The sequence below is a fragment of the Neofelis nebulosa genome, chromosome 15, assembly GCF_028018385.1.
Source record: "Neofelis nebulosa isolate mNeoNeb1 chromosome 15, mNeoNeb1.pri, whole genome shotgun sequence".
In the NCBI taxonomy this organism is placed as follows: domain Eukaryota; kingdom Metazoa; phylum Chordata; class Mammalia; order Carnivora; family Felidae; genus Neofelis; species Neofelis nebulosa.
Genome location: NC_080796.1, coordinates 31,986,443 through 32,012,126, shown reverse-complemented (window position 1 = coordinate 32,012,126; position 25,684 = coordinate 31,986,443). Strand labels below are relative to the sequence as shown.

The 25,684-nt window shown below is 42.5% G+C and overlaps 1 protein-coding gene across 2 annotated transcripts; it reads right to left on the bottom strand.

Annotated features, from left to right (window-relative positions):
* Positions 1-1,798: 1,798 nt before the first annotated feature.
* Positions 1,799-24,787, bottom strand: RNASEL (ribonuclease L). 2 transcript variants are annotated; one of them, XM_058700086.1, is made up of 7 exons: positions 24,612-24,787; positions 19,998-21,678; positions 10,406-10,491; positions 8,979-9,184; positions 7,960-8,092; positions 5,140-5,273; positions 1,799-4,034 (listed from the first exon to the last, which is right to left on the bottom strand). In XM_058700086.1, exons 2-7 carry the CDS (start codon positions 21,472-21,474, stop codon positions 3,896-3,898), a joined length of 2,175 nt encoding a protein of 724 aa, XP_058556069.1. In that variant the 5' UTR covers positions 21,475-21,678; positions 24,612-24,787; the 3' UTR covers positions 1,799-3,895. The 2 variants fall into 2 exon arrangements, with proteins under 2 accessions (XP_058556069.1, XP_058556070.1); XM_058700087.1 differs by having other exon boundaries at positions 19,998-21,511; positions 24,612-24,786.
* Positions 24,788-25,684: the final 897 nt, after the last annotated feature.

The following is a 25,684-nucleotide window of genomic DNA, read 5'->3' as shown; positions in this document are numbered from 1 at the left end:
CCTGATTTCCTTAATGATGTGGAAAGTTTTTTTCTTAATGGCCACAAATACATCTGATCATTTCAGATAGTGATTAGTCCTATGGTATCTTCAAAAATAATGATCGTTGTGAACAACTTTGGACAAGGAAAGCCCATCGAATGACAGCAGCTGAGGCCTAGCGGATGAAAGGAACCATCATGCTAAGATCAGCAGGATAAAACCCCAGGCAGAAAGGACCACAAAATCCAGGCCTTTGAGGAAGTGATGGTCTCAGGATTCTTGAGGAACAGAGATACAGCCAGTGCAAGATAGGAGAGTGAAAGCAATTATCACAGAGTTCTAGGACTCTCTATGTGATGGTGACAGTTTGGGTTTTATCTTAACTACAATGAAAAGTCATTGGAGGATTTTAAGCAGGGAAGTGACCTGATCTGATTTTTTTTTTTTTTCAAGATCATTTTGTGGAGGAAGGATTGTTAGGGAACAAGTATGGAAGTCAGTTATGAGGCTGATGCTTCAGTTCCAGTGAAAAATCATTGTGGTTTGATCCATGTAGTGGAAACAAAAGGTTGTGAGCAGATTTGGGATTTATTTTGGAAGGAGAACCAATTGGGCTTGTTAATAGATTGGATGTTGAGGGGTGGAGAAAAGAATCCTACAAGACTAATAATTTGGGGGCAATTAGGTGGAAGATGGTAATATCCATAAGTAGAACCTGCATTTCAAAACATGGATATCTTCTGCCTATTTATGATAATATTAGTCATGGTATTTGAAGAGATCGTCTAAGGAGAAAGGGGGGAAAAAGTGAATTGCTTGAGGCTTAAGTCAGGGACACTCAATGTTTAGAGGATGAGCAGAGAATGAGTTGGCAAAGGACATTGTGGAGAAGCAAACAATGGGGTGAGAAAAAGTAGGTGAGTGTGGTGCTGAGAATGCTAATGGGGGCAGGTGAAAAAGCAAAAGAGTGGTCAGCCGGTAGACTGGTGAAAACAGAGAAGTGTCATTGGATTCGGTGCTATGAAGGTCATGGGTAATCTTGACCTCCTAGGCTGCACTGGAGCAACTGACGAAAGCTGCAATAAGCCCCACTCACAATTATCATTCAGCCCTGCCAAACTCACCATCTTTGGCTCTCTGGGGAGGCCACACCTGATGGAGTTGCAGACCTGGGTTTGTATCCTAGCTCTTCCACTTACCACCTTTGTGAACTCGAGCAACTTATCGATCCTTTCTGCACATTATTGCCTCTTCTGTAAAATGGAATAATTGCATCTCATAGCATTGTCCTGGGTGTTGATGGATGTCATGTATAGAACCTTAGGCATTGGAAACCAGTAGGTGCTCAAGAAGTGGTAATTGTTACGTTTACCAAAATTGTCTCCCCTGTATTGCTTGTCCAGTACATTCCAGGTGGGCAACTTCCCTCTTCTGTATGTAACTGGCACTTCTGCTTGACAAGTCCAGGCACAGGATCACCTTGCCTAACATAGCACCTAACATGAGCTACAAACTCAGTGAAATGTTTGTGATAATGAGGACCAAGTGAGAAATATTTGCAGAGCATCCACAGAAACCCTCAGAGAATGAAAGCAGAGGGTAAAACGATCAGTTCCTTCCTTCTCTCTCTACAGACACCCCAGCCTCAAATTGTTCCAGAATTACTGAAGGGCTGAAAATAGGCTCCTTTTCCCATTATTAAAGAGGAGGATGCCCTTTCTTAAAACCTAACCAGGAATTATTCATTGAGCATTTTCTATTATATTTATCACTACTCTCTATAGTGGAAATATCACTTAGAGAAAATGAGACTGAATAAGATGACTCCAAGTTTTATTGACTATGCTTTACAAATGGGCATTTTGATTGACATAACCAGGTACTTACTACAAATCAGAAAAACAAACCTTAATTTTAAAATCTAAGGCAATCCTGCTTCTCCTAAAACCTTACAGAACAGCCTTAAGTTTCTTTCTTCCAGTACCTTTTTTTTAAGCAAGGAGAGGATGATCCATGCAATCATAGGTGAGAGTGGAGGACATCAGTGTCAATTATGTTTAGTTTGACTTCCAACTCTTCTTAACTTCATTTACTGTCGTCATCTCTTCAGAAAGAACCTAAGATACTGTTTTATCCCCAGTTCCTCCCATTACAAGGCTCCACCTTGACCACCAGAACGAGGATAAGTGGAAAATACATCAGACTTAATGCCAGAAAATATGTTCAAATCAAGACAGTGATACTTTCTAGCTATGTATTAGAGTAAATCAATATGTCTCTATCCTCATCTGCAAAATGAAGATAACAACACCTACCTTACAGGATAATTTTGAAAACTAAAAGAGAAAATATGTGGGTGTAATTTATAAATTATAAAGCACGATTAAAATGTAAGGTAACATTATTATTCATTTATAAAGATGGTTCATTCATTTTTCAGGGACTATTTATTGAATGTTACCATATGGCAGACATTTTGCTAGGCACTAATGATACAAATCAAAAAATATATATTGGGGTGCCTGGGTGGCTCAGTCAGTTAAGTGTCCAACACTTGATTTCGGCTCTGATCATGATCTCATGGTTGTAGGATCGAGCTCCACGTCAAGCTCCATGCTGAGCCCTGTCCCTCCCTCGCCTATCCTCACTCTCTCTCTCAAAATAAATAAATAAACATTATAAATATCACTGGTCCTTGAAAGCTTACATTCCAGTGAGGAAGAAGCAAGCTCAAGGTGGAGAGAAGCATGCTCTGGTTATGGGTGCTAAGGGGCCAGAAAGAGCACTCAGACTGGGGGATGGAGGGTGGGGGGAGCTCAGGGGGCTTTCTGGGGAGGTGACACTGGAATTGTTTCACTACAAATCCAAAAGCAAGAAAATAAATCCAAGTCACTCCTCTGTGAGGTGGTCTACATAATCCATGGTCCTGGTCCCCAAGCCAGTTCAAAAGTGTCCCAATTCCTTAAGGCAGAGTTTCTCAGTCTTGGTACCACTGATATTTTAGGCTGGATAATTCTCTGTTGTGGGGGGCTATCCTGTGCATCATAGAATGTTTGGCATCATCCCTGACCTCCATCTATCTGATGACAATAACATTCCCTATCTCCCAGATTTAAAACCAAAAACATCCCCAGATGATGCTAAATGGCCCCTGATGGGCAAAACTGCCCCCAGTTGAGAACTTCCTTGAGGTCATGGAAAACCAATGTAGGTGGTTCTAGAAGGAATGGAATTCATACAATTAGTGTCTGGTCTTATACTAGGTGTTCAACAAATATTGAATGAATGAATGCATGCATAAGTGGAGTAAATGAGTGAATGAGCTTTCTGGAGTCCCTTTGGCATATTCCTTTGGGGATCCATCCAGAAGATCCCTGGGCTAGTGACTAAGTTCTAAATACCCAAGTAAGTGATAACAATAACACGAAATGCATTTATACAGTGCTCTATGCAAGTTGTATGATCTTGGGCAAGTAATTCAAACTCTCTGAATCTCAGGTCCGCCAGTTCTTAAATGGGGATAATAAACCCTGTCTTGCAAGGTCATTGGCAGAATTAAATGAGACAATCAAGGTAAAACATAGAAGCATTACAGGTGTAGCCACTCAACTCCTGGGGTGCAACTGACAAGAGGAATCTTAGCAGGATGCCCTCCCAGCTCCTAGCACTAAGCTTTACCCATAAAAAAGACAAGGAAGGTAGTTTAAGCATATACATTTTTCTGTTGTAAACATGTAGGAAAACTGGGCACTGTGTCAGGGCCTGATATACCCGCTATCTAACATCCCCGCAAACAACCAGGTTAGTTAAGAGACCCAGACAGAGAGTTGTGACTTGCCCAAGATCACAGCTAAGTAAGTACCTCCCTGAAGTCTAAAAGCTCAGCCACCACTCAGGGATGACCTCTATCACACTAAGGCTTGTTGGGATTGAGGGTTTTGGGAAAATGCTTTTTGTATTCTGTGTTCTGTAGTTTCGTGTAGACATAGATGACCAGATCTGGAAATTTCTCCTGCAAATACTGGAAAGGTTCTCCAATTCTTGACCTCATCCTGAAATGAAACATAAACATATTGGCATGGTTGCCCCCAAATCGTCTTCCCCCATTATAGCATCTGCGTCCAAAGATCTCTTTGCTCCCTGGGTTTCTAGAGCAGAGGGAGTAAGGAGTTTAAAATCTGACAGAAGAAGGGGCACCTGGGTGGCTCAGTCGGTTAAGCATCCGACTTTGGCTCAGGTCATGATGTCTCAGCTCGTGAGTTCAAGCCCTGTGTCAGGCTCTGTGCTAACATCTCAGAGCCTGGAGCCTGCTTCAGATTCCGTGTCTTCCTCTCTCTCTTCCCCTCCCCTGCTCACGTCCTCTCTCTCTCAAAAATAAATAAACATTAAAAAAAATTTTTTTTAATCTGACAGAACAAGATTCATCTCCTAACTCTTCAACTAATTAGCAACTTGATTTTTGTGAACGCGTTTTATTCCCCATAGCATGGAGATGATACAGTTCCACAGTCCCTTATCTACAATTCCAAAATCCAAAAGAGACCTGAAAACTGCAAGCTTTCTGTGAGTTTACAGCTAACATTTTAGGCTGCAAAAGCTGATTTCACTAACAGGGGCTACTTTTGAGACTTTGACAGCACCACATTCACTTTAGCCAGCTGCCCGGGCCCCCGCATTTCTTCCCACAAGGGAGTCACTACCCTTCTGTTCAAGAGAGCTCAGCAATAGCTAAAAAGGAGGATAAGAGCCTGCGGGGCACATCTGTCATTCACTGTAAGACCCTTGTGTTGGCCTTTTCCAGAGGGGAGGAATTACTTTTCTTCCATCAAAATAAATTTCCTATTCTAACAAATAGCAGACATAAATTTAGAATTGGATTTTTAATTTTTTTAATGTTTATTTTTGAGAGAGAGAGAGAGACAGAGCACACATGGGGAAGGGGCAGAGAGAGAGGAAGACACAGAATCCGAAGCGGGCTCCAGGCTTCAAGCTGTCAGCACAGAGCCCAACACGGGGCTTGAACTCATGAACCACGAGATCATGACCTGAGCTGAAGTCGTACACTCAACAGACTGAGCCTCCCAGGCGGCCCTAGAATTGGATTTTTAAATCACCCTCATTTCATAGATGACTTGCAGGAACAGAAATAGTACTTACTCTTTGTTTTTCTCTTCATTAATATGTTCTCCCAAATTCCGGATGAACTTTAACAGATCACACACAGTATTCTTATAACGTTTGCGTTTGTTTTCATAATACTTATTCATTTCTTGCATAACGTAGTTGTCAATCTACAAAACAAAATGTTAAGCAAAAATGTAGTAGCAACACAAAATAAACCCTAATGCACTATTAGTACAAAAAGGCAAAATGCGAATTTGAATATATGCCCAAATTACCACTGATTAATAAAATAAATTAATAGAAAGAAAAAGAACGGAAGTAAATACTATAACATCAAAATGCTAACAGTAGTTGTGTCTAGATGTGGGATTATAAGTAACTTCACATTCTGGTATCTATTTTCTCAGTGAATTGTTTTCATAGGAAGTTAAACATATTGAAACATGGTTTAGACATTCGTTGGCTACTATCCTAGGAAATTTACTCGTTAGACTGTACGATATTTTTATCCTGGTGGCCACCTGTCCAAGTGGGTAATTGATTACATTTCCCCCCTGAAGAGGGGTGTTCAGACTAAAATCGGACCCGGCAGCCATTGCCAAAATGAGTGTGGTGGGTTTTGTTTTGTTCTAAATCCTATTTCCAAAGGTTCCATGTTCCTCCTTGCCTCTAAGTATCTCACAGCAGCGTCTCCCAAGCCCATGCCTTTCTGTGTGTTTGCACCCTTGTAGGTGGCTCTCCTTTTTACAAAGCGTTAGGGGTAAGAGAATAGCACCCAACAGTCGTGAAGATAGAGTCCCTCAAGAATCACGGGTGACTAGACCACCCCAGCGAAGACCCGCTGAGACAGTCCACATGTGCCACGTGCAGCGCACCTGGGAGAAGGGCTGAGCCACTGCACGCCAGCGCGGGGCACCCCGGAGGGAGGAGGCAGGAGCACACGCTGGAAAACTTGGCTCCTCGGGGCTGCCGCAAAGCTGAATGTATGACCGTGAAAATGGGCAAGTCGTGAGAATTGACAGAAAGTCAAAGTCTCAAATGGGAATTAAAAGATAAGACTTGAGGGGCGCCTGGGGGCTCAGTCAGTTAAGCATCCAACTTTGGCTCAGGTCATGATCCTGTGGTTCATGGGTTCAAGCCCCACGTCAAGTTCTGGGCTGACAGCTCAGAGCCTAGAGCTTGCTTTGGATTCTATGTCTCCCTCTCTCTCTCTCTCTGCCCCTGCCCTGCTTGTGCTCTCCCTCTCAAAAATAAATAAATAAACTTAAAAAAAAACCTAAAAAATAGTAAAAAGGTAAGGCTTGAAGTCAGTCAAAATGCATCATAAGTCCATGAAGTTTTGGGGAAAGAACTGATGAACTGGGAAACAAAAGAACAGGTTTCCTTCCCAGGCTCTGCCAATCTTTCTTTTCCAGGTCTGGCTATTTCAGGTTATACCTCTGAGTCTCAATTTCCTCAGCAATTAAATGAACGGGTGGACTTCATGGCATCATCACTTCGTGCAGTGAGTAGCTTTAGCACACAGCATCAGCAGCCCGACTGCCCAGCTTCAGATTCTGTTGCTGGCTCTGTGCCTTTGGAAAAAGTATTTGCCTGTGCCTCAGTGTGCCCACCCACAAAAGGGAGGTAATTGCCTCAGAGGTTGTTATAAGGATTAGCTGTGGAAACTCTCACAAAGCCCTGGGAACTATAACTGCCACAGAGTCAGTGCTACAGAATTGTCAGCTGTTATTATCACTTGTTCTTGTTTCAAACTTCTCTGTTTCTAAAAGTTTAAGTTTTAGCTGAAGTTTTATAGATGTTCATTTAGCAAAGAGTCATGGCATACCTACTCCATGCCAGAAATTCAGTAACTGACATGACTACGGACAGTCTCTGCCCCCCTGGAATTTACAGGGTAGTGGGGGGAAATGGACACTAAGGCAGCAATTATGAGTGTGATGTGTCATCTAGAGGCAAACAAGGGAAGGAAAGCAAAGAGGTATGAGACAAGCAGTCCTAGATCAGGCATATGATTGGGAAGCTACTGGTTTCGGTCAAAGACCTGGGGATATGGATTCTCCCATAGTGCTTTGCACTGTCTCCAGGGAGCCCAGCATGTATCATACAGCCAGTGTTTCTGTGGGTCTCTTGGCCCTCCACGGACCATGCTGTACTCTGCTTTACATGCCCACAGCCTCACATGGGTCTAGCATGAAACTGGCACTCGATAGGTATCTGCTAAGTAATAATAACGAAAGTTTTGGTAGCATTGACCAGATCGAGGTGATGATTGATTTGTTATGTTTTACTGTATTTAGTTCAAGTTAGGTGGACCATTTCTTGAAGAAGAGAAATTTGAAAGATTTCTTCATGGTGTGTTTCCCCAGGCAGAATGTAGATGTGTATGTGGGCCCTCAGAGCTGGGCTGGACAGTTGGCAGAGGCAGCCAATCTCTCCCTGGACTGCGAAGTCTCACGGTGCGGGACCTCCTTGGGGTTAAACTCTATTTAATCAGCTGCTCTTGTCACAATAGTAATAGGATGATTAGCCAGGCCTCTCTTAGAACCAGGGCTGGAGGGAAAGAGCCATGAGAAAGGAAAAGACTCCTGGGCTGGGATGAGGCCATCCTGAAGAGAAGTCTAGATGAGAGTCTGTCTGTCAGGAGGGCCTAGCCTCTGAAAGATGAGACAGAGACCCAACAGGGCAGAGGGGGCTGGGATGGGGAGGAAGGCAGGGAAATCACATCTTCCACCCCTTGGCTGAGCCAGGCCAATAGTATACTGAAAGTTAAAAAAAGAAAAAAAACTAACATAACACATTACACAGATCCTTACTCCTGGAATAACTTCCAGACACAGGAATCGTTCATACCTTAGAAGTCCACTGGGCAAAACTTCTGGAACATTCAGACATTTCAAGTTGCAGTAGTTGGACAATCCTGCTATTACATTTTCGCATTTTAATGTCCGATTCATTTCCCACATCCCTAAGGGTCCTATAGCGGCTGAAGATGACAAAATTATCATGGTCATTCCACTCCGCCTTCTCTTTTCAGAAACAACAATGTTACCTTTTGGTTTTTGATAAAAGTAGTAAAACCATGTCTCTAAAAATTCTGTATGATGGAAGAAGCAGGCATCTTGCTCTCTTTCTCCGCTCCCCCTTCCCCCCCGCCCCCGGCTTTTTCTTTTCCTCAGAAAACAAAACCAGAATCCAGAGACATTAAGTCACTACTCCAAAGATACACAATCAGGAGATGCCAAGCTGAGAGGAGAGCCCAGGTCTTCTGATTCCCAGACTAACTCCTTCCCACACCACCTAACCATGATGGTTAATTTTATGTGTTAACTTGTCTGGCCACAAGAGACCCAGATTAAATATTATTCTAGGCATATCTGTGAGGTGTTTCCAGATGAGATTAGTATTTGAACTGGTGAACTCAGTAAAGCAGATCACCTTCCCCTTGTGAATGGGCCTCGTCTAATCCCCCGAGGTCCTTGAATAGAACAAAACCTGGAATTCACCCCTTCTTGTCTTATGGCTTCATCTGGGACATCAACCTTCTTTTGCCCTCACCCCTTTTGGCTCTCAGGCCTTCAGACCCTTACTGGAATCCCCATCAGCAGTGCCCCCTCGCTCTCAGGCCTTTGGATTTAGACTAAATTACACTATTGGGTTTCCTGAGTCTCCAGCTTGCAGAAGCAGATCATGAAAATTCTCAGCCTCAGTACTGCCTGAGCCATTTCCTTATGAAAAATAAATATATATTTATATTTATCATTTGGATATATGATATATGATTTTATATATATTATATATAAAATCTCCTGACTAATACACTCACTGTCTCCCTTCTGGATGCCTGAAATATGCAATCAAGCTTTACTTACTTCTCCCAACTCCAAAAGAAGGGATGACCCAGCAGGCCACTCAGATGCTCCGTCACATTTTCTCCAGGGTTGAACAGGTGATGAATGAGGTTACAAGTTTCCTCATCTGGAGAAAGTTGAATCACCTCTTCATTACTTTTAGTCTTCAGGGTTTCAAAAGGGATATCTCCCTTCTTTACCACATATAGGACCAGCAGTCCAAGGGCCTGCATGAAACCCATAAATTGAGCTAAAGTTATTCATGAATTATCACTCTGTATGGAGGTGTGATATAGGTTATGACCAAATGGAAAGTGGGAGAAATCTCAAGGAGTCCACAGGCTTATTAGGGAGAAAAGACACAGGTAGTGTATAAAGAACCCTTCGAGGCAGTATATGGTCCCCACAACTGAGGTTTATAAGGAGTGAAAAGTAATCATGGGCCAGAGTTGTCAGGGCAGACTGCTTAAAGGAAGAGGAATTTGAGCTTGATCTTAAAGTATGGACAGCATACAGATAAACAGGGGAGAAGAAAAATATTTTAAGCAAGGGAAATGGTAGGAATCTGGCTGGGAACTGGGACTTTGGGTTGGGGCTATGTCAGGGAGCAGATAAAGGAGCCAGTCCAGGTCCAGTGGGACAGAGTGATAGCCCCAGGAGTTAGGTCATGACAGGGAGGAAAGGCAAAGAAGGAGGTCAGCATAGGAACTTCATGCAGCAGGCAAGACACCAGTCAGGGAAGAAGCTAAAATCTGAGGCTTTTAACAGCAAAGGCCAGACATGGATAGAGAGCTCTTGCTCCTGGGGTTGAAAGTTGAGCACCCTGGAGAATCCCCCAGGACAAAGCTGCCCTGACAGGATCAGAATCAATCTGGAACCTTTGGTCTGCAGAGGTCAGGCTCTGTTTTTGCCCTCTCTCCTCCCAGGAGAAACAGCTATTTCAGGGTCTTAACCCTTTTGGCCAAGATTAGTCTCTTTCAAGCTGAAGATCAATCTCATCCCTCCCTTGTGTTTCAGAGGGCTGTAGTATCTGGCCCTCCCAGGAGTTTAGCACCCCAGTTTGGATGGAATGGGAAAAGAAATCTCAACTGCTTTGTCCTTAGGCAGAAAATACCTCCTGCAGAAATTCTGGAGGTAATTTGGAGATGCTTCTTGGAGGTAATTTTAGAAGAGATGTGGCATGCTCGATTTATTTACTATCTAATTGGTGCAGGAGGAGAGAGATCCAAAGAGATACAGAAAGGAGCCACAGCAACAACCAACTCCACACCAACCCAGAGAAATGCTACTGTCTGCACAGGACTGAAGGCAGCGATCTCTGGGAAAACGCTGTGAAAGTTAGTTAAAATAGAAATGATGAACTCTAATTGGCCATAGGACATAAGGGAATGAATGAAACAAAAAAAGGAAGGTGAAAGATGGAAAAGTAAACTAGTTGTAGAAATTACCTCTAGATCTGTCTTGATTTCCTGCGGCTCTCCACCCCACTTGATGCTTTTATCGAAATCTGCCAGGCAAACAGCATTCTTGGAATCTAGAGGATAGTTTGTAGAGATGCAATGAAAATCCTTTCTCTTCCTGTTGTAATTAATTTAAATAAATATGTTCCGCAATGTGCTACCATCGCCGAAGAAAGCAGCAATAAAGCTTATATCTGCATGGCCATTTACTCCTCAAAAGAGCCATGTGCACCACATCATTTCACCTGTTAGGTATATGCCAAGGGCAGGATTTAAATTTTATTTTTTTCCAGTCCTGGGGGTGAGGTAGGATGAGGATAAATTTAACTAGCTCCCCATTCAGGCAATTCCTGGGGGCAAAGAGCACAGATTTATAAAGAAACTGCTGGCAGGAGTTATGTTGACTTCCTAAGGCTACACAACAGCTAACCAACAAGATTCCAAATCCAAGGCCAGATTAGCACAGCACTCCACTAAATCAAGCCCATCACCCACAGACCACTATGATGCTGTAAGCAGTTATCATGGATAAACCATGTGCTTGTTATGAGTCACTGCCTCATCCCCTCTTCAGAATCCTTCTCCCTAGAAAGAAGCCACTGAGTCCTCAGACAGAGGGATGCATGGACAGGAGAGATCCGGAACAATATGAAAGGAGAACAAGTCAGTGATCTGTCCTTGAAGAAGTAGCTCCTGCTTCTGGCTTGAAGGAGTCAAAGAAAGAAAACTGGGTAACTCCAGATAGGATGACAGTCAGTAGAGTTGTGTGCTTCTCGAACCCCTTTTATTCTGAACTTAAATATCAAAGTTGCACGGAAACCCACAGTCTAACAAAAATGCTTCCACCAAATTATTCAATAAGGGTCTAGTGAGGGGGAAAATGACAGTGGAGGAGGAGAACACGGCACAGACCCTGCAGGGTTCAGAGTCGCTGAACAAGGAGATAGATATTGAGTGAATAATTACACAAATAAACACAAAGTTAATTGCAACTTTAAAAGTACTAGCCAAAAGTGCAGGAAACTGAAAGTTTATAACAAGAACCACATGGCTGTATGTGGGAAAGAAGTCTTCCTTGAGGAAGGACTCTTAGGGCACCTGGGTGGTTCAGCTGGTTGAGCATCCAACTCTTGATTTCAGCTCAGGTTATGATCTCACAGTTTGTGAATTTGGGCCCGACATGAGGCTCCATGCTGTCATCATGGAGCCTGCTTGGGCTTCTCTGTCTCCCTCTCTCTCTCTCTGCCCCTCCCCTGCTTGCATTTTCTCTCTCTCTCTCTCTTGCAAAATTAGAATTTGAGTGGATAAGTGGAGCAGGGAAGAGAGAATTCCAGATAGGAATTCCCAAGGCAGAAAGGAACCCGAAGAATTCCACTCTGACAGAAAGCAGGCTGAGTACCTGGAGAGGAGGGATGTAGTTGGAAAGTAGGTTGAAGGGGCAGATGGGATGCAGATCATAACCAGGGACTGTTTTCAGCTATTTGAACTAATAAATCCCCTTCATTGTTTAAGCCACTTGGAGCTGAGTTCTACTACTTAAATTGGCAAGTGCCTGATGGAACACTTCACATCTCTGCCTAACACTTGATTTTTTTAACAAGCCCCAGTTTTGTTTTGTTTTGTTTTGTTTAGATTCAATAGACATTGTTAAAGTGCTATCAAAATTTTAAACTTACATCATCACAGACTGTTAACAGTCGATGGGCAGAGTCCGGACAAAATCTGCCTACTCCACCCTGCTGTCAATGAATGAATCAAGAACCTCTTCATCCTCACTCCCACCACAGTGATGTCATCTAAGATTAATATATTTGTAATTCTTAAAAAAAAAACAATGTGCATAATTTACATAAACAATGAATTCTTTCTTTGTTTATTCTTTGCTTCTTGTAAGTTACTATTTTCTCCCAGACTCTCTCTCCTTCCTTATGCATATCCTCTAGCAGATCTTTCATGTAGGGTCTGTGGGCAGAAAGTTTTCCTGGATCCTTGAATGCTTAAAAAATGTATTTCAACAAATGGTGTTGGGAAAACTAGACAGCTACATGCAAAAGAATGAAAATAGACCACTTTGTTACACCATACACAAAAATAAACTCAAAATGGATCAAAGACCTAAATGTGAGAGCTGGAACCATTAAATTCTAGAAAAAGAAAAAACATAGGCAGTAATTTCTTTGACATTGGCCATAGAAACATTTTTTCTAGATATGTCTCCTCAGGAAGAGAACACAAAAGCAAAATTAACTATTGGGACTACACTGAAATAAAAAGCTTCTGTACAACAAAGGAAACCATCAGCAAAACGACAAGGTAACCTACTCAGTGGGAAAAGATATTTGCAAATGAGATATCCAATAAGGGGTTAATGCCAAAAAGGTATAAAGAACATATGCAACTCAACACCAAAAAAACCCCAAACAATTCAATTAAAAATGGGCAGAGGACCTGAATAGAAACTTTTTCCAAAGCAGACATACAAATGGCCAACAAACACATGAAAAGATTCTCAACATCACTCATCATCAGGGTAATGCAAATCAAAACCACAATGAGATATCACCTTATGCCTGTCAAAATGGCTACAATCAAAAGGACAAAAAATAAATGTTGGTAAAAATGTGGAGAAAAAGTGTGCACTGTTGGTAGGAATGTAAATTACTATAGCCACTGTGGAAAACAGTATGGAGGTTCCTCAAAAAATTAAAAATAGATATGATATGATCCAGTAATGCCACTACCAGATATTTACCCAAAGAAAACAAAACACCAATTTGAAAAGTTATATGCACCCTTATGTTTACTGCAGCGTTATTTACAATAACCAAGATATGGAAGTAGCCCAAGTGTCTATCAACAGATGAGTGGATAAAGAAGATATATATATATATATATATATATATATATATATAGAGAGAGAGAGAGAGAGAGAGAGAGAGAGAGAATGAAATATTACTCGGCAATCAAAAAGAATGAAATCTTGCCATTTGTGACAATATGGATGGTCCTAGAGGCTATAATGCTAAGTGACATAAGTCAGAGAAACCTAAACACCATAGGATTTCATCACATGTGGAATTTAAGAAACAAAACAAATGAACAAAGAAAAAAAAGGGGACAAACAAAAAAAACAGGCTCTTAAATACAGAGAACAAACTGGTGGTTTCCAGAGGGGAAGTGGAGGGGGATGGGTGAAATAAATAAAGGGGATTAAAGTGTGCTTATTGTGATGAGCAGTGGGTAATGTATAGAATTGTTGAATCATTATATTATACATCTGAAACTAATAAAACACTGTGTGCTAATAATACTGCAGTCAAAAATATGTATTTATTCTGAATCACATGTGAACAATAATAATGTGACTGTTCTCTCAGTCAGTCCTGGATGCTATGACAAATCACAATAGACTGAGTGGCTTAAACAACAGAAATTTATTTCTCACAGTTCTGAATATTGGAAATCTGAGATGAGAGTGTCAGCAGGACTGGGTTCATGGTGAAGACCCTCTTACTGGTTTATAGACAGCCATCTTCTTGCTGTGTCCTCATATGGTGGAAAGATAACTAGCTAGCTCTATGACTTCTTTTTTTTTTAATGTTTATTTATTTGTTTGTTTATTTATTTTGAGAGAGAAAGTGCAAGTGGCAGAGTGGCAGAGAAAGAGGGAAAGAGAGAATCTCAAGCAGGCTCCATGCTATCAGCACAGAGCCCAACACAGGGCTTAACCTCAAAAACCATGAGATCATGACCTGAGTGGATATGAAGAGTCAGAGAATCAACCAACTGAGCTGCCCAGGCAGCCCTTTATGACCTCTTCTTATAAGGGCATTAATCCATCCAAAGCAATTTTGAGAAAGAACACATCTAGAGGCATCACACTTCCTGGTTTTTAACTATATCACAAAGCTCTAATAATCAAAACAATGTAGTACTGGTATAAAATGAATGAAACAGAATCAAGAGCCCCAAAATAAACCCACACATATGTATTCTTCACAAGGGAGCCAAGAATACCCAATGGGGAAAAGACAATCTCTTCAAAAAATGATGTTGGAAAAAAACAGATAGTTACATGCAAAAGAATGAAAGTGGAACCCTGTCTTACACCACTTAAAAAACTACTTTGAAATGGCTTAAGGCTGAAATGTAAGACCTGAAGCCCTATAACTCCTAGAAGAAAACATAGAGGAAAAGCTCTTTGATATTGGTCTCAGCAGTGATAGTTTAGATCTGACACCAAAAGCACAGGCAACAAAAGCAAAAATGAACAAGAGGTACTACATCAAACTAAAAGCTTCTGCACAGGAAAAGAAACCATCAACAAAATTAAAAGGGAATGTACAGAATTTAAAAAAAGCTATTTGCAAATCAGATATCTGGTTTGGAGTGAATTATAAAATTCATTCAATACAATAGCAAAGATAAAGTGTTCTGACTGAAAAATGGGCAAAGGACCTGAATAGACATTTTTTCCAAAGAAGACATTAAAAGAGCCAAAAGATACATGAAAAGGTGCTCAATATCAGTAGTTATTAGTGAAGTGCAAAACAAAACTATAATGTAATATCATCCCATACATCTGTTAGAATAATCACCAAAAGACAGATGACAAGCACTGGTGAGGATGTGGAGGAAAGGAAACTCTAGTGTGTTGTTGGTAGGAATGTAAATTGGTGCAGCCTCTATGGAAAACACCGTGAAGGTTTCTCAAAAAAATTAAAAATTGATAAAATAGAAAAGTATATTTGAAGGAAATGAAATCACCATCTTGAAGAGGTAACTGCGTCTCCAGGTTCATCGCACCATTATTTATGTTAGCCAACACATAGAAACTGGCTGTGTCCATTGACAGATGAAGGGATAAATAAATAAATAAATGGTACGTACACACACACACACACACACACACACACACACAGAGCAGAACACTATGCAGCCATAAAAAGACAGAAATCCTGCCATTTATGACAACATGGATGAACTTTGAAGGCATTATGCTAAGTTTAAGAAGTCAGACAAAGAAACACAAATGCTATATGATCTCACTTATATGTGAAATCTAAAACAAAACAAAACAAAACAAAACTGAGGGGCACCTCGGTGGCTCAGTTGGTTAAGCGTCCAACTTTGGCTCAGGTCTGGAGCCTGCTTCAGATTCTGTGTCTCCCTCTCTCTCTGCCCCTTCCCCGTTCATGCTCTGTCTCTCTGTCTCTCTGTCTCTCTGTCTCTCTCTCTTAAAAATAAACATTTAAAAAAATGTTTTTAAATAATAAAAAAAAAAACTGAACTCATAGAAGCAGAGAGTAGATTGGTGGTTGCCAGTGGTGGAGGTCAGGGAAATGGCTAAAGGCAGTCAAAGGGTACAAACTTCCAGTTACAAGATGACTAAATTCTGGGAATGTCATGCACAGCACGGTGACTATAGTTAACAATACTGTATTATATACTTGAAGTTGCTGAGAGTAAATGTTATAAGTTCTCACCACACATACACACAACAGCAACTATGTGAGGTAATGTGTTAACTAACTGTATTGTGGTAATCATCTTGCAATATAGACGTATATTATATTATCACATTATATACCTTAAACTCACACAATGTTACATGTCAATTTTGTCTTAATAAAGCTGGAGAAAATGAAAAAATTATTTCTAATTGTGAAAAAAAAAGGCACTAATGTCATTCATGAAGGCTCCACCCTCATGATCCAATCTCCTCCCAAAGGTCTTATCTCCAAGTGCCCTCATATGGAGATTAATGTTTCAACATATGAATTCTGGGGTGACACTAACATTCAGCTGTTAAATAGGCTCTTTCTCGTCAGTGCCTTCCTTTGGCATTCAGGTTGCTGATGAGAGAAGTCTCTTACCAATCTGATTTTGGTTTCTACGTAGGTAATTTTTTTTTCTCTTGGGAGCTTTTGAGGTTTTCTCTTTTTTCTTTGATGCTTTGAAATTCCTTTAAGATGTGGCTCAATGGGGTTTTTTCCATACTTATCCTCAGCTCTTGGTGAGTCTTTTCAATAAGAGAACTACATCTATCTTTTAGTTCTGGGACATTCTCAGCGATTTTTTTTTCAAATATTGTTTCAGCCTCACTCTCTTCTTCCCTCTGGAATGCCTATTAGAACTTCTGGATCTAATTCCTGACTTCTTAAACTTTTTCCCTTTCCATCCCTTTATACTTTTCTATTATTTCCTTGGAGAATTTCTTGGGCACATCCTCTGGTTCACTCATTTAATCTTCAACCCAGCCTTGAGTTTTAAATTTTTATTTTATTATGTTTTTATTTTATTTTTGAGAGAGAAAGACAGAGCATGAGTGGAAAAGGGACAGACAGAGAGGGAGACACAGAATCTGAAGCAGGCTCCAGACTCTCAGCTATCAGCACAGAGCCTGATGCGGGGCTGGAACTCACAGACAGTGAGATCATGACCTAAAGTGAAGTCAGACTCTCAACTGACTGAGTCACCCAGGCACCCCAAGTTTTAAAATTTTAAACAATCATATTTTTAAATTCCAAATTCTCTATTTGGTTATTTTCACAATGCTTATTCTTGCTTCTTGGAAGACATGACCTATCTTTGTTCTCTGGTTTTATTAATTATATTTAAAGTTGTATTGTGGTTACTTAATAAGGTAAGCTAAGTAAATGCCCATGTACTAATCCGTGGAATCTGTGAATATTACTTTATTTTTTTTAATTTTTTTAATGTTTTATTTATTTTTGAGACAGAGAGAGAGACAAAGCATGAGCAGGGGAGGGGCAGAGAGAGAGGGAGACACAGAATCAGAAGCAGGCTCCAGGCTCTGAGCTGTCAGCACAGAGCCCAACGCGGGACTCGAACTCACAAACTGTGAGATCATGACCTGAGCCGAAGTTAGATGCTCAACCGACTGAGCCACCCAGGCGCCCCTGAATATTACTTTATATAGTCAAAACAAAAAAGGATTTTGCAGATGTGATTAAGAATCTTAAAATAGGAGAGATTATCCTGGGTTAGCAGGGTGAGTCCGAAGTGTAATCACGTACATCCTTATGTAGTGAGAACTTTTAACAACTACCCTCTGTGGAGGCAAAGGGAGATCTGACAACACAAGAGAAAGCAATATGACTACAGAGGCAGAGATTAAGTGATGCTACAAGTCAAGGAATATCAGCAGCCAAGAGGAAGAGGCAAGGAACAGAGTCTCCCCCCACAGCCTACAGAGGGAATTTGGTCTTGCTGACACCTGATTTGGGGCCAGTGGTACTGATTTCTGGCCTTCGGAACTGTGGGAGAATAGGTTTCTATTGTTTAAAAAAATTTTAATGTTTATTTACTTTTGAGAAAAAGAGAGAGTGTGCAAGCAGGGGAGGAGCACAGAGAGACAGAGACCAACTCTGAAGCAGGCTCCAGGCTCTGAGCTGTAAGCACAGGGCCTGCCCCGACACAGGGCTTGAACTCAGGAGCCATAAGATCATGACCTGAGTCAAAGTTGGAGGCTTAACTGACTGAGCCACCTAGGCGCCCCATAAGTTTCTATTAAGACACCAAGTTTGTGATCATTTGTTTCAGCAACCATAGGAAACTAATACATTCAATTAGCTTTGTTTCCTTGGGTGTTAATTCTTCTATTTCATGCATCTCTTTTATGGTATCAGTACTTCATGAATATCTTAAGTGATTTTTTACTATAAGCCTCACTTTGCAGTTGAGAATCCCTGATGCCCTGTGAGTTGTTTCTGTTAATGCTTCCAACATAGGGGGATGGAGGCAGTTGTCAGAACTGCTTTACATTTTATTCAGTGAAACTTAGGGGTAAGAAGGACATGCCATTCAGCAGGGTGCTTTGGCACAAATCTTGTGGGTTTAAATGTTCTTTGTTTCTCTTGAGATCATCAACCACCCAGTGTCTTGAGTAGCAGCCCTGTCTCCCTGTCTGCAGACAGACAGGCCTGTCATAGATACTTGGTCTGTGGGGGAGAGAGGATGCACAGGGTTTGAGCTTCCTAGTTTCTACCAATGCAGTAATCTGCCTGTTACCTGGTCCTTTGTCCTCTCCTGCCTCTGGCTTCCATTACTCTTGAGTGGGGCTTCTTTGCACTGATCCCACTTTTATGAGTAACATCTAGTTGTGGCCTCCTGCATTTATACTGGCTCCTGTGTCCTTCTTTAACCCCATCCAATCATGTTCAGTCTCTTAATGACTCTTGAAAGATTTTGTCCTGTAAAACTTCTTTTGTTATTGTGATCTCAGCTATGAAGTCATTTAAACATCTTTCCCTATCATTTTAGGGATTTAATACAAAGAATAGTCTCTAGTATATGTTAGGTTCACCACCTGAGGCAGAAATATAGTCTATTCTTTATTGTTCAAGCTTAAGAATAGAAGAGGTGGTGCCAGAGGTTCTGAAGAATAGGTAGTGACAAGTAATTTTCTTTAGCACATAATATATGACACTTTTGCATCAAGATAGACATTTAGAAGCGGGAAGGAACCTGCCCTTGGCTGAATCTTGAGACTGCTTCACTTGGTAGAGCTGCACATATTTCTGGCCTTTGTCAGTCTCCCCAGCAAAGTTGGTTAACACCAGGAAGGAGTGCCACTAGTGGCTTCAAACTAAAAGCCAGATTCCAGTTGTGTTCTTAGATTTACCTACTTCTTTCCAGGTCTTGTCCAGGACCTTAAACACTGTTCTCTGCCTTTCCATACCTGAACCCTCTTTTTGTCTTGTTCCCCTACACCTAGCTTAAATCTCAATGCATGCCTGTAGATTAGGTACCTGTTTCTGCTTAGCCCTCTAGACAAGAACTTGGCCTTGGTTGAGCACCTATAGCACAGGTAACTTGTCTAACATACTGCACTTAGACCTCATAACAACCTTATCAAAGCAGTATTATCAGTCTTAAATGAGAGAACTAAGCCTCACAGAACCAAGTGACTTTGAGGTTGCAAAGCTACCAAGTGGCAGGACTGGGCTGCAAGCCTCCCTCAACCTGTCTAAAGCCAAGACTCTTTCTACTGCACCACATTGCCTCCTGGGACTGTACATTCAGCTCTGCTTCTTTTCTTTAATGTTGCTTTCATTTGTTTGTTTGTTTGTTTGTTTGTATGTTTGTTTATTGGCTTGAGCCAGTGGGTAGTGCCTTGTTCTGCCTACTTGGAGGCTGTTTCACTGTGTTGCATCTTATCCTGGCATGCCCAATTTTGACCTCAGTTTTGCCATTCAGTTTTACGGTGACTACCATCTTGTCTGAAGGAACATAACTTCAGGATTCTCTGACTTGCAGGCTACTTTAGGAATTCAAATTTCTGGAGCTGACCCCGTCTAAGACATACCTTCATACTTGCATTTGCCAAAGGAAGTATAAGGTTAGCCTGGTATTCCATTGGCATCTGGGACCTCCATGTGGGGTAAAGGTTATACCTCGTAGCAGGAGAGACTGCACTATAATTATGAATCAGTTTCATTAGTCCTTGAACAGAATAGTATACACGTACTCTACTCCTTTCCTATCTATAATGAAAATCCTTTCCTTTTGTAAATAAAGATCCCACAATTTTTAAGAGAAGACTGGGGAGACTCACCTATTAAGATGTTTCTGGGGTGCAGATCCTGATGAGTGTATCCGCACAGTAGATGTAGTTCTTCCACAGCCTTAAATACAGAGAAAAGGACATGCCGGGCAAATTCATCTTCCCCATTTCCCACAGCCTCCCCTCTGTGCTTATCCAAGTGCTCCTCCAGTGTCTGCTCACAGAGGGCAAGGCACACATACAGACAGTCCTTGTGGCTCTCACTCCCATAGAACGTCACCAAGTCACTGTTTGCTCGGCTGCTCTGCAGACAGGAGACCTCCTTTTGTCCATGTGTGCTGCCTTCATAGAAGCGTTTCACAGCTACTTCCTGCCCTTCATAGAACCCCAGGTAGACGCCCCCTTCAGAAGTGTCAGCAATTTTATATTCCTCATCAATAAAGATCTTGAGTTTGCCAATCATAGGGCGGTATATTCTGTGGAGATGTTCCAAGGCCTCCCCCCAACGTGAGCTTTGAGGCTTCCAGTCTTCAGCAGGAGAGTGAAAATCTTCTCTGGCTCCATGAAGGAGAAGAAACTTTGCAAGGGAACTGTCATAGTTGCGCCTCGCTATCATAACAAGATCTCCACAGTCTGTGCTGGCTCCTTTCTCGCATAACAGTTGAGCAATTTCTGCCAGTTTGAGTTGGACAGCCAGCAGAAGTGCTGTATTGCCCTCACTGTCTGTGTCATTAATCTCTATATGCTCTTGTTCCAGAAGCATCTGCACCAAACCCAAGTGCTTCTTTTCCACTGCCAGGATCAGGGGTGTCTTCCCTTTCTCTCCCCTCACATTGACATCAGCCCCATGGTCCAGCAGAAGGCGAGAGAGGACCTCCACCTTTCTATCATCAGAGTTCCTAAGTGCATAGATCAAAGCGTTTCTGCCCATGTTGTCACGGGCTTTGACATCTGCCCCCATCTCATCAAGGAGGACCTTCAAGGCATCTACATGTCCATTTTCAGCAGCATCCATTAGAGCTGTGGCCCCTCCTTTTCTAAGTCGCTTTTGATCCTCCTTTGTCCTTCGACTCAAATTCACCTTTGCCCCACTCTTATATAGGAATCTTAAGGCTTCGACTTTACCATTCACAGCAGCTTCCATGAAAGCTGTGAAGCCATTAGCATCATACTCATTGACCTCTGCACCTTTAGAAAGTAAAAGTTCGAGCACCTTCACCTTTCCTCCGATCCCAGCGATGATGAAGGGAGTGGCCTCATTCTTCTTCCTCAGACAAGGATTAGCGCCATAACGAAACAGAAGATGCAGCATGTCCTCCTGGCCACTTTGTACCGCATTATGCAACGGTGACCAGCCCCACTCCTTTTCCTGGAAATTGACATCAGCCCCTCCTTCCAGCAATTGCTGAACCAGCTTGATGTCTTCTTTTTCAACTGCTTTGATCAACTGGTTATCCTCCACTGATGCCCTCCCCTTGCTGGAGGGTGTGGGTCTCTCCTGAAGGTTGTTATGGCTCTTGCTCTCCATGATGGTAATTACCAATGGCTACAACTCTGTGCCTTTCCTTTAAGAAAATGAAAATTTATCTTCTTGGGACTTGATCAAAGAGACATGGAGCTCTTAGAACTCCTGTCAGGGTAAATCGGAATTATCTGACTATGGACCAGCAGTATGAGGGAAAACAATACTCTTGTAGTCTTCTGACATCCCACCAGGAGATGAGAGAGCTATCTGTAATTTCACAATAGTGAGGAAGCATTTGAATTGGAAAAATTAATCTGGTTATTAATATAGAACTATTTGCTCTAGAAAATTATTATGCTACAGTCCCACCACCCAGAAATAATCATTGTTAACATTTTAGTATATTTCTATACATTTTTTAAAAATAGTTGAGATCATGCTATGTAAAGATGTTGTATAAATATCCTGCTTTCTTTCACTTAATGCCATAGTGTAAATAATTTCCTATGTTACTGCAAAGTCTTTTAAAATATTTTTAATGGTTGGGGCACCTGGGTGGCTCAGTCGGTTGAGCAGCCAACTCTTGATTTCAGCCCAGGTAATGATCTCATGGTTTGAGACATCAAGCCCCTGCCTCAGAGTCGGAACTGATAGCATCAAGCCTGCTTAGGATTTTCTCTCTCTCTCTCTTTCTCTCTGAAGAATAAATGAATAAACTTAAAAAAATTTAATGGCACTATGCCACCAGACAGTTGCTTCATTTCCTTATTACCGAGCAGTATTTATTTATTTTTTTTAATTTTTTTTAATGTTTATTTATTTTTTTGAGACAGAGCATGAACAGGGGGAGGGTCAGAGAGAGAGGGAGACACAGAACCCAAAGCCGGCTCCAGGCTCTGAGCTGTCAGCACAGAGCCCAATGTGGGGCTCAGACTCATGGACCGCGAGATCATGACCTGAACCGAAGTCGGCCGCCCAACCGACTGAGCCACCCAGGCGCCCCTATTTATTTTTAAATGTTCATTTTTGAGAGAGAGTGCAGGCAAGGGAGGGACAGAGAGAGAGGCGGAGAGAGGATCCCAAGAGGACTCTGTGCTGACAACGGCGAGCTCAATGCAGGGCTCGAAGTCATAAACCACGAGATCATGACCTGGGCTGAAGTCAGAGGCTCAACTGACTGATCCACCCAGGCACCACTACTGAGCAGTTTTTAAAAACAATTTTTAAACAAGACGTTTAAAATTAGAATTTTTTTAACCATTCTAAATAATGGTTCAGTTAATTTAGCTTTTTAAACTTTATTTTCTTTCTTTTTTTTGTTTATTTTTGAGAGAGAGGGGGAGAGAGTGCAAGTGGGGTAAGGGCAGACAGAGAGAATCTGAAGCTGGGTCCAGGCTCTGAGCTGTCAGCACAGAACCCGACACAGGACCCGAACCCACGAACTGCAAGATCAACCTGAGCCGAAGTTGGATGCTTAACCAACTGCACCCAGGTGCCCCTAAAGCTTGTTTTCTTATGAGAAATCTTATAATAGATTTCTTACGATAGATTTCAAAGAACTGAATGCCTGGTCAAAGAGTAATGGCACACTAACAGGTCTTAAGTGTTAATTTGCTTCAAGCCTATGCACTTGTGTGTGCTGACCTAAGTCCCTCGGTCTGTAGCGGAACTAATCTACTTTCCTTGAGATGTGCAGACCCCTGGCCTTGAGGAGTGAAGGGCCAGCTGCTGCTGATGCCAATATGTCTGTTCAGGGTCATACTGACAAATGACTAACTGCCTGGGCATCTGCTTCTTGGGCACGCAGCCCCCACCCCCTCCCTTTCCCCATGACTTCCCCAGCTTCCCTTGCATGGGGAAGATGGTCTTTGAGACGTTAGTCTGCCATCTTCCCGGGTTGTCAGTTTCCTGAATAAAGCAACCTTCCCTTTCCCACCATCACCTGTCTCTCTAGTATTGATTTTTGAGCAGCTAGAAGCCAAACCTGAGTTTGGAACCAGTTCTCTGTCTCACAACAAAAGGATATGATCGTTTTAAAAACTCTCAAGCTGTGTTAATAAATGTCTTCTGATGTCATATAAACATACTCTTGCCAGAAATAGATGGGCTCTTAAAAAAAAAAAGAAAGAAAGAACTCTCATTTATAGGGGGAAAAATCTGTATTATGTCAATTTGCATTTCCTACGCCACAGGAAGTGTGATCCCTCTCAGCGTGTTTGTTTGCTGGCGCTGGGCAGGTCTTCTTTGTGCTTCTATTCAAAATAATACAGAAAAGCAGAAAGAGCTTAAGCTCCAACCTCACAAGATTGATGTCTGAACCGCTGGTTGTGTAACTTCGGACTGTTACTTCCTAATTGTGTAGCATTAGATTATTCTCAATTTTGTTTCCTCCAGAGGGGGCAACAGTAAATACAGTCATGCATGTCACGTATGGCAAATATTAGGCATTCAATAAATGAGAGAACTAATAATGTCTCACTATGAAAAAATAATAATAATTCAGCGAATCCTGGTCTCTCCACCTGTGTGCACACACACAGCACATAAACAGGGGACCTGATGGTGTTGATTTAGTCCAACGGCCCTCCACCAGGTGTGAGTAACAGAACTGCAATTCAAGCATGAGCACCAAACTGTTACTTGTGTATCTGTAAAACTGCACCTGCTACAGAACCCACATAGCAACCACTTTTTAGCAATCTGGCCACCCAGACAGTATCAAAGTCCCCTCCCTCAGAGATCTAATCGATCGTGCTATGAAAGCACAACACCCTGGCAATGAAAACTTTGAGACAAATGTTCACGTGCAGGGTTCCTGTTACAGCAGGTGTGAGATGGGCTGGTAGAAATAAAGGAGCAGGGAAGGGAAGGGAGTCAAAGAAATCCCAAACAAAATATCAGAGTAAAGAGACACTGCAGCAAAAGCTCTATCATAGACAACAGCCGGCTTTCAGTTTCGTTTTCTCCGACTCACCAGAGGTGCCGGACAAAGAAGGCTTGAGTTAAGCAATGTGTGAACTGTGGCCAAACCTTGGGGCTCCCAGGAGGGCTCCGGACCAAAGGGCCCCCTGCCACCGGGCTCTGAGCTCCCTCCCGGGTGTCCCACACCCCCTTCCACCTCCAGACCCCGGAGCCCAAGGAATCCCTCGAAGGGAGCAGCTTCTCAAGCTTTCCCAGCTCTCCTCTTTGTGAGGTCTTACCTTCTAAACTCAGACGCCCCTCAGCTATTCCTTTGAAGTCATATACGCCCCTCAGCTATTCCTTTGAGGTCATATAATCTTCAAAGCCTGTCGCCTACAGGAAAGCACTTCTTGCAAGAGGTCCCTGAGCCACAGGGCGGAGCTGAGAGGAGGAAAAACTGAGCCAGAAAAGAAAGGATCAGGGCCTGAGCAGAGAGCCCTCTAGAGGACAGTGGAGCCCCCACTCTGACTGCCCATGGCTAATTTGACGTCCAGTATAGAGCTGTTCATCTTTCAGCCCTTTAGGCTTTCAGGCCACCGCTTCCAGCTCCATCTTTACATGTTCTTCTAAATCCCGACCTTTCTGAGGGAAATGAGTGGTAAATGCATATTTATTGAACTCTGACTGTGTGCCAGGCACCCTGCCCATTGCTTCACAAGTGACATGACCCCAGTTGACCCCTAACAAACCTGTTGATGATGAACCTGTGGCTCAGAGAAGCTAGATAAACCCAAAGCCCAAGCTCCCTCACTCATGTGGGCATACTCAACTCACTCACTGCCCGAGGCACGGAGGCCTCCTCAGGCGGGCACCAGGATGGCAGTCTGGAGACTTGGTCCTGCAGCCAGCACTGTGGCTGTTTAGGGGAGTGACCTCAGGCGGGTGGATGGTTTAACCGCGTCGAGCCTCATGCTCGTGGAGCATGGTTTTTAAGATTCCTTTCTGCTCTAGAAGTTCGGTTCTTGCCACTCTCCTCGCACTGAGATGCATACTGTGTACTCAGTGCTGCAGTGGGAAATATTCCTGTCCACAAGGAATATCCAGTCTTGCTGGGGAGACAAACTCCTGACCATCTTGAACCAGGAGAAGCAAAGAGGGGGTGGCTCAAGAGACAGGTAGAGTGTGACAGCGGGCCTGGTAGGAGGAGACTTCGTTCTGCTCACAGAGACGCCAGCCACTAGGCTGGTGCACAGTTCCAGACTCTGAAGAAGGAGCCACCAAGAGCAGAGGCAAGCAGGTCCAGAAGTGAGTGGGAAACTGAGGCAAGAGCATGCAGAGAAACATAGGCCAAGGCTACATATCATGATGTCCC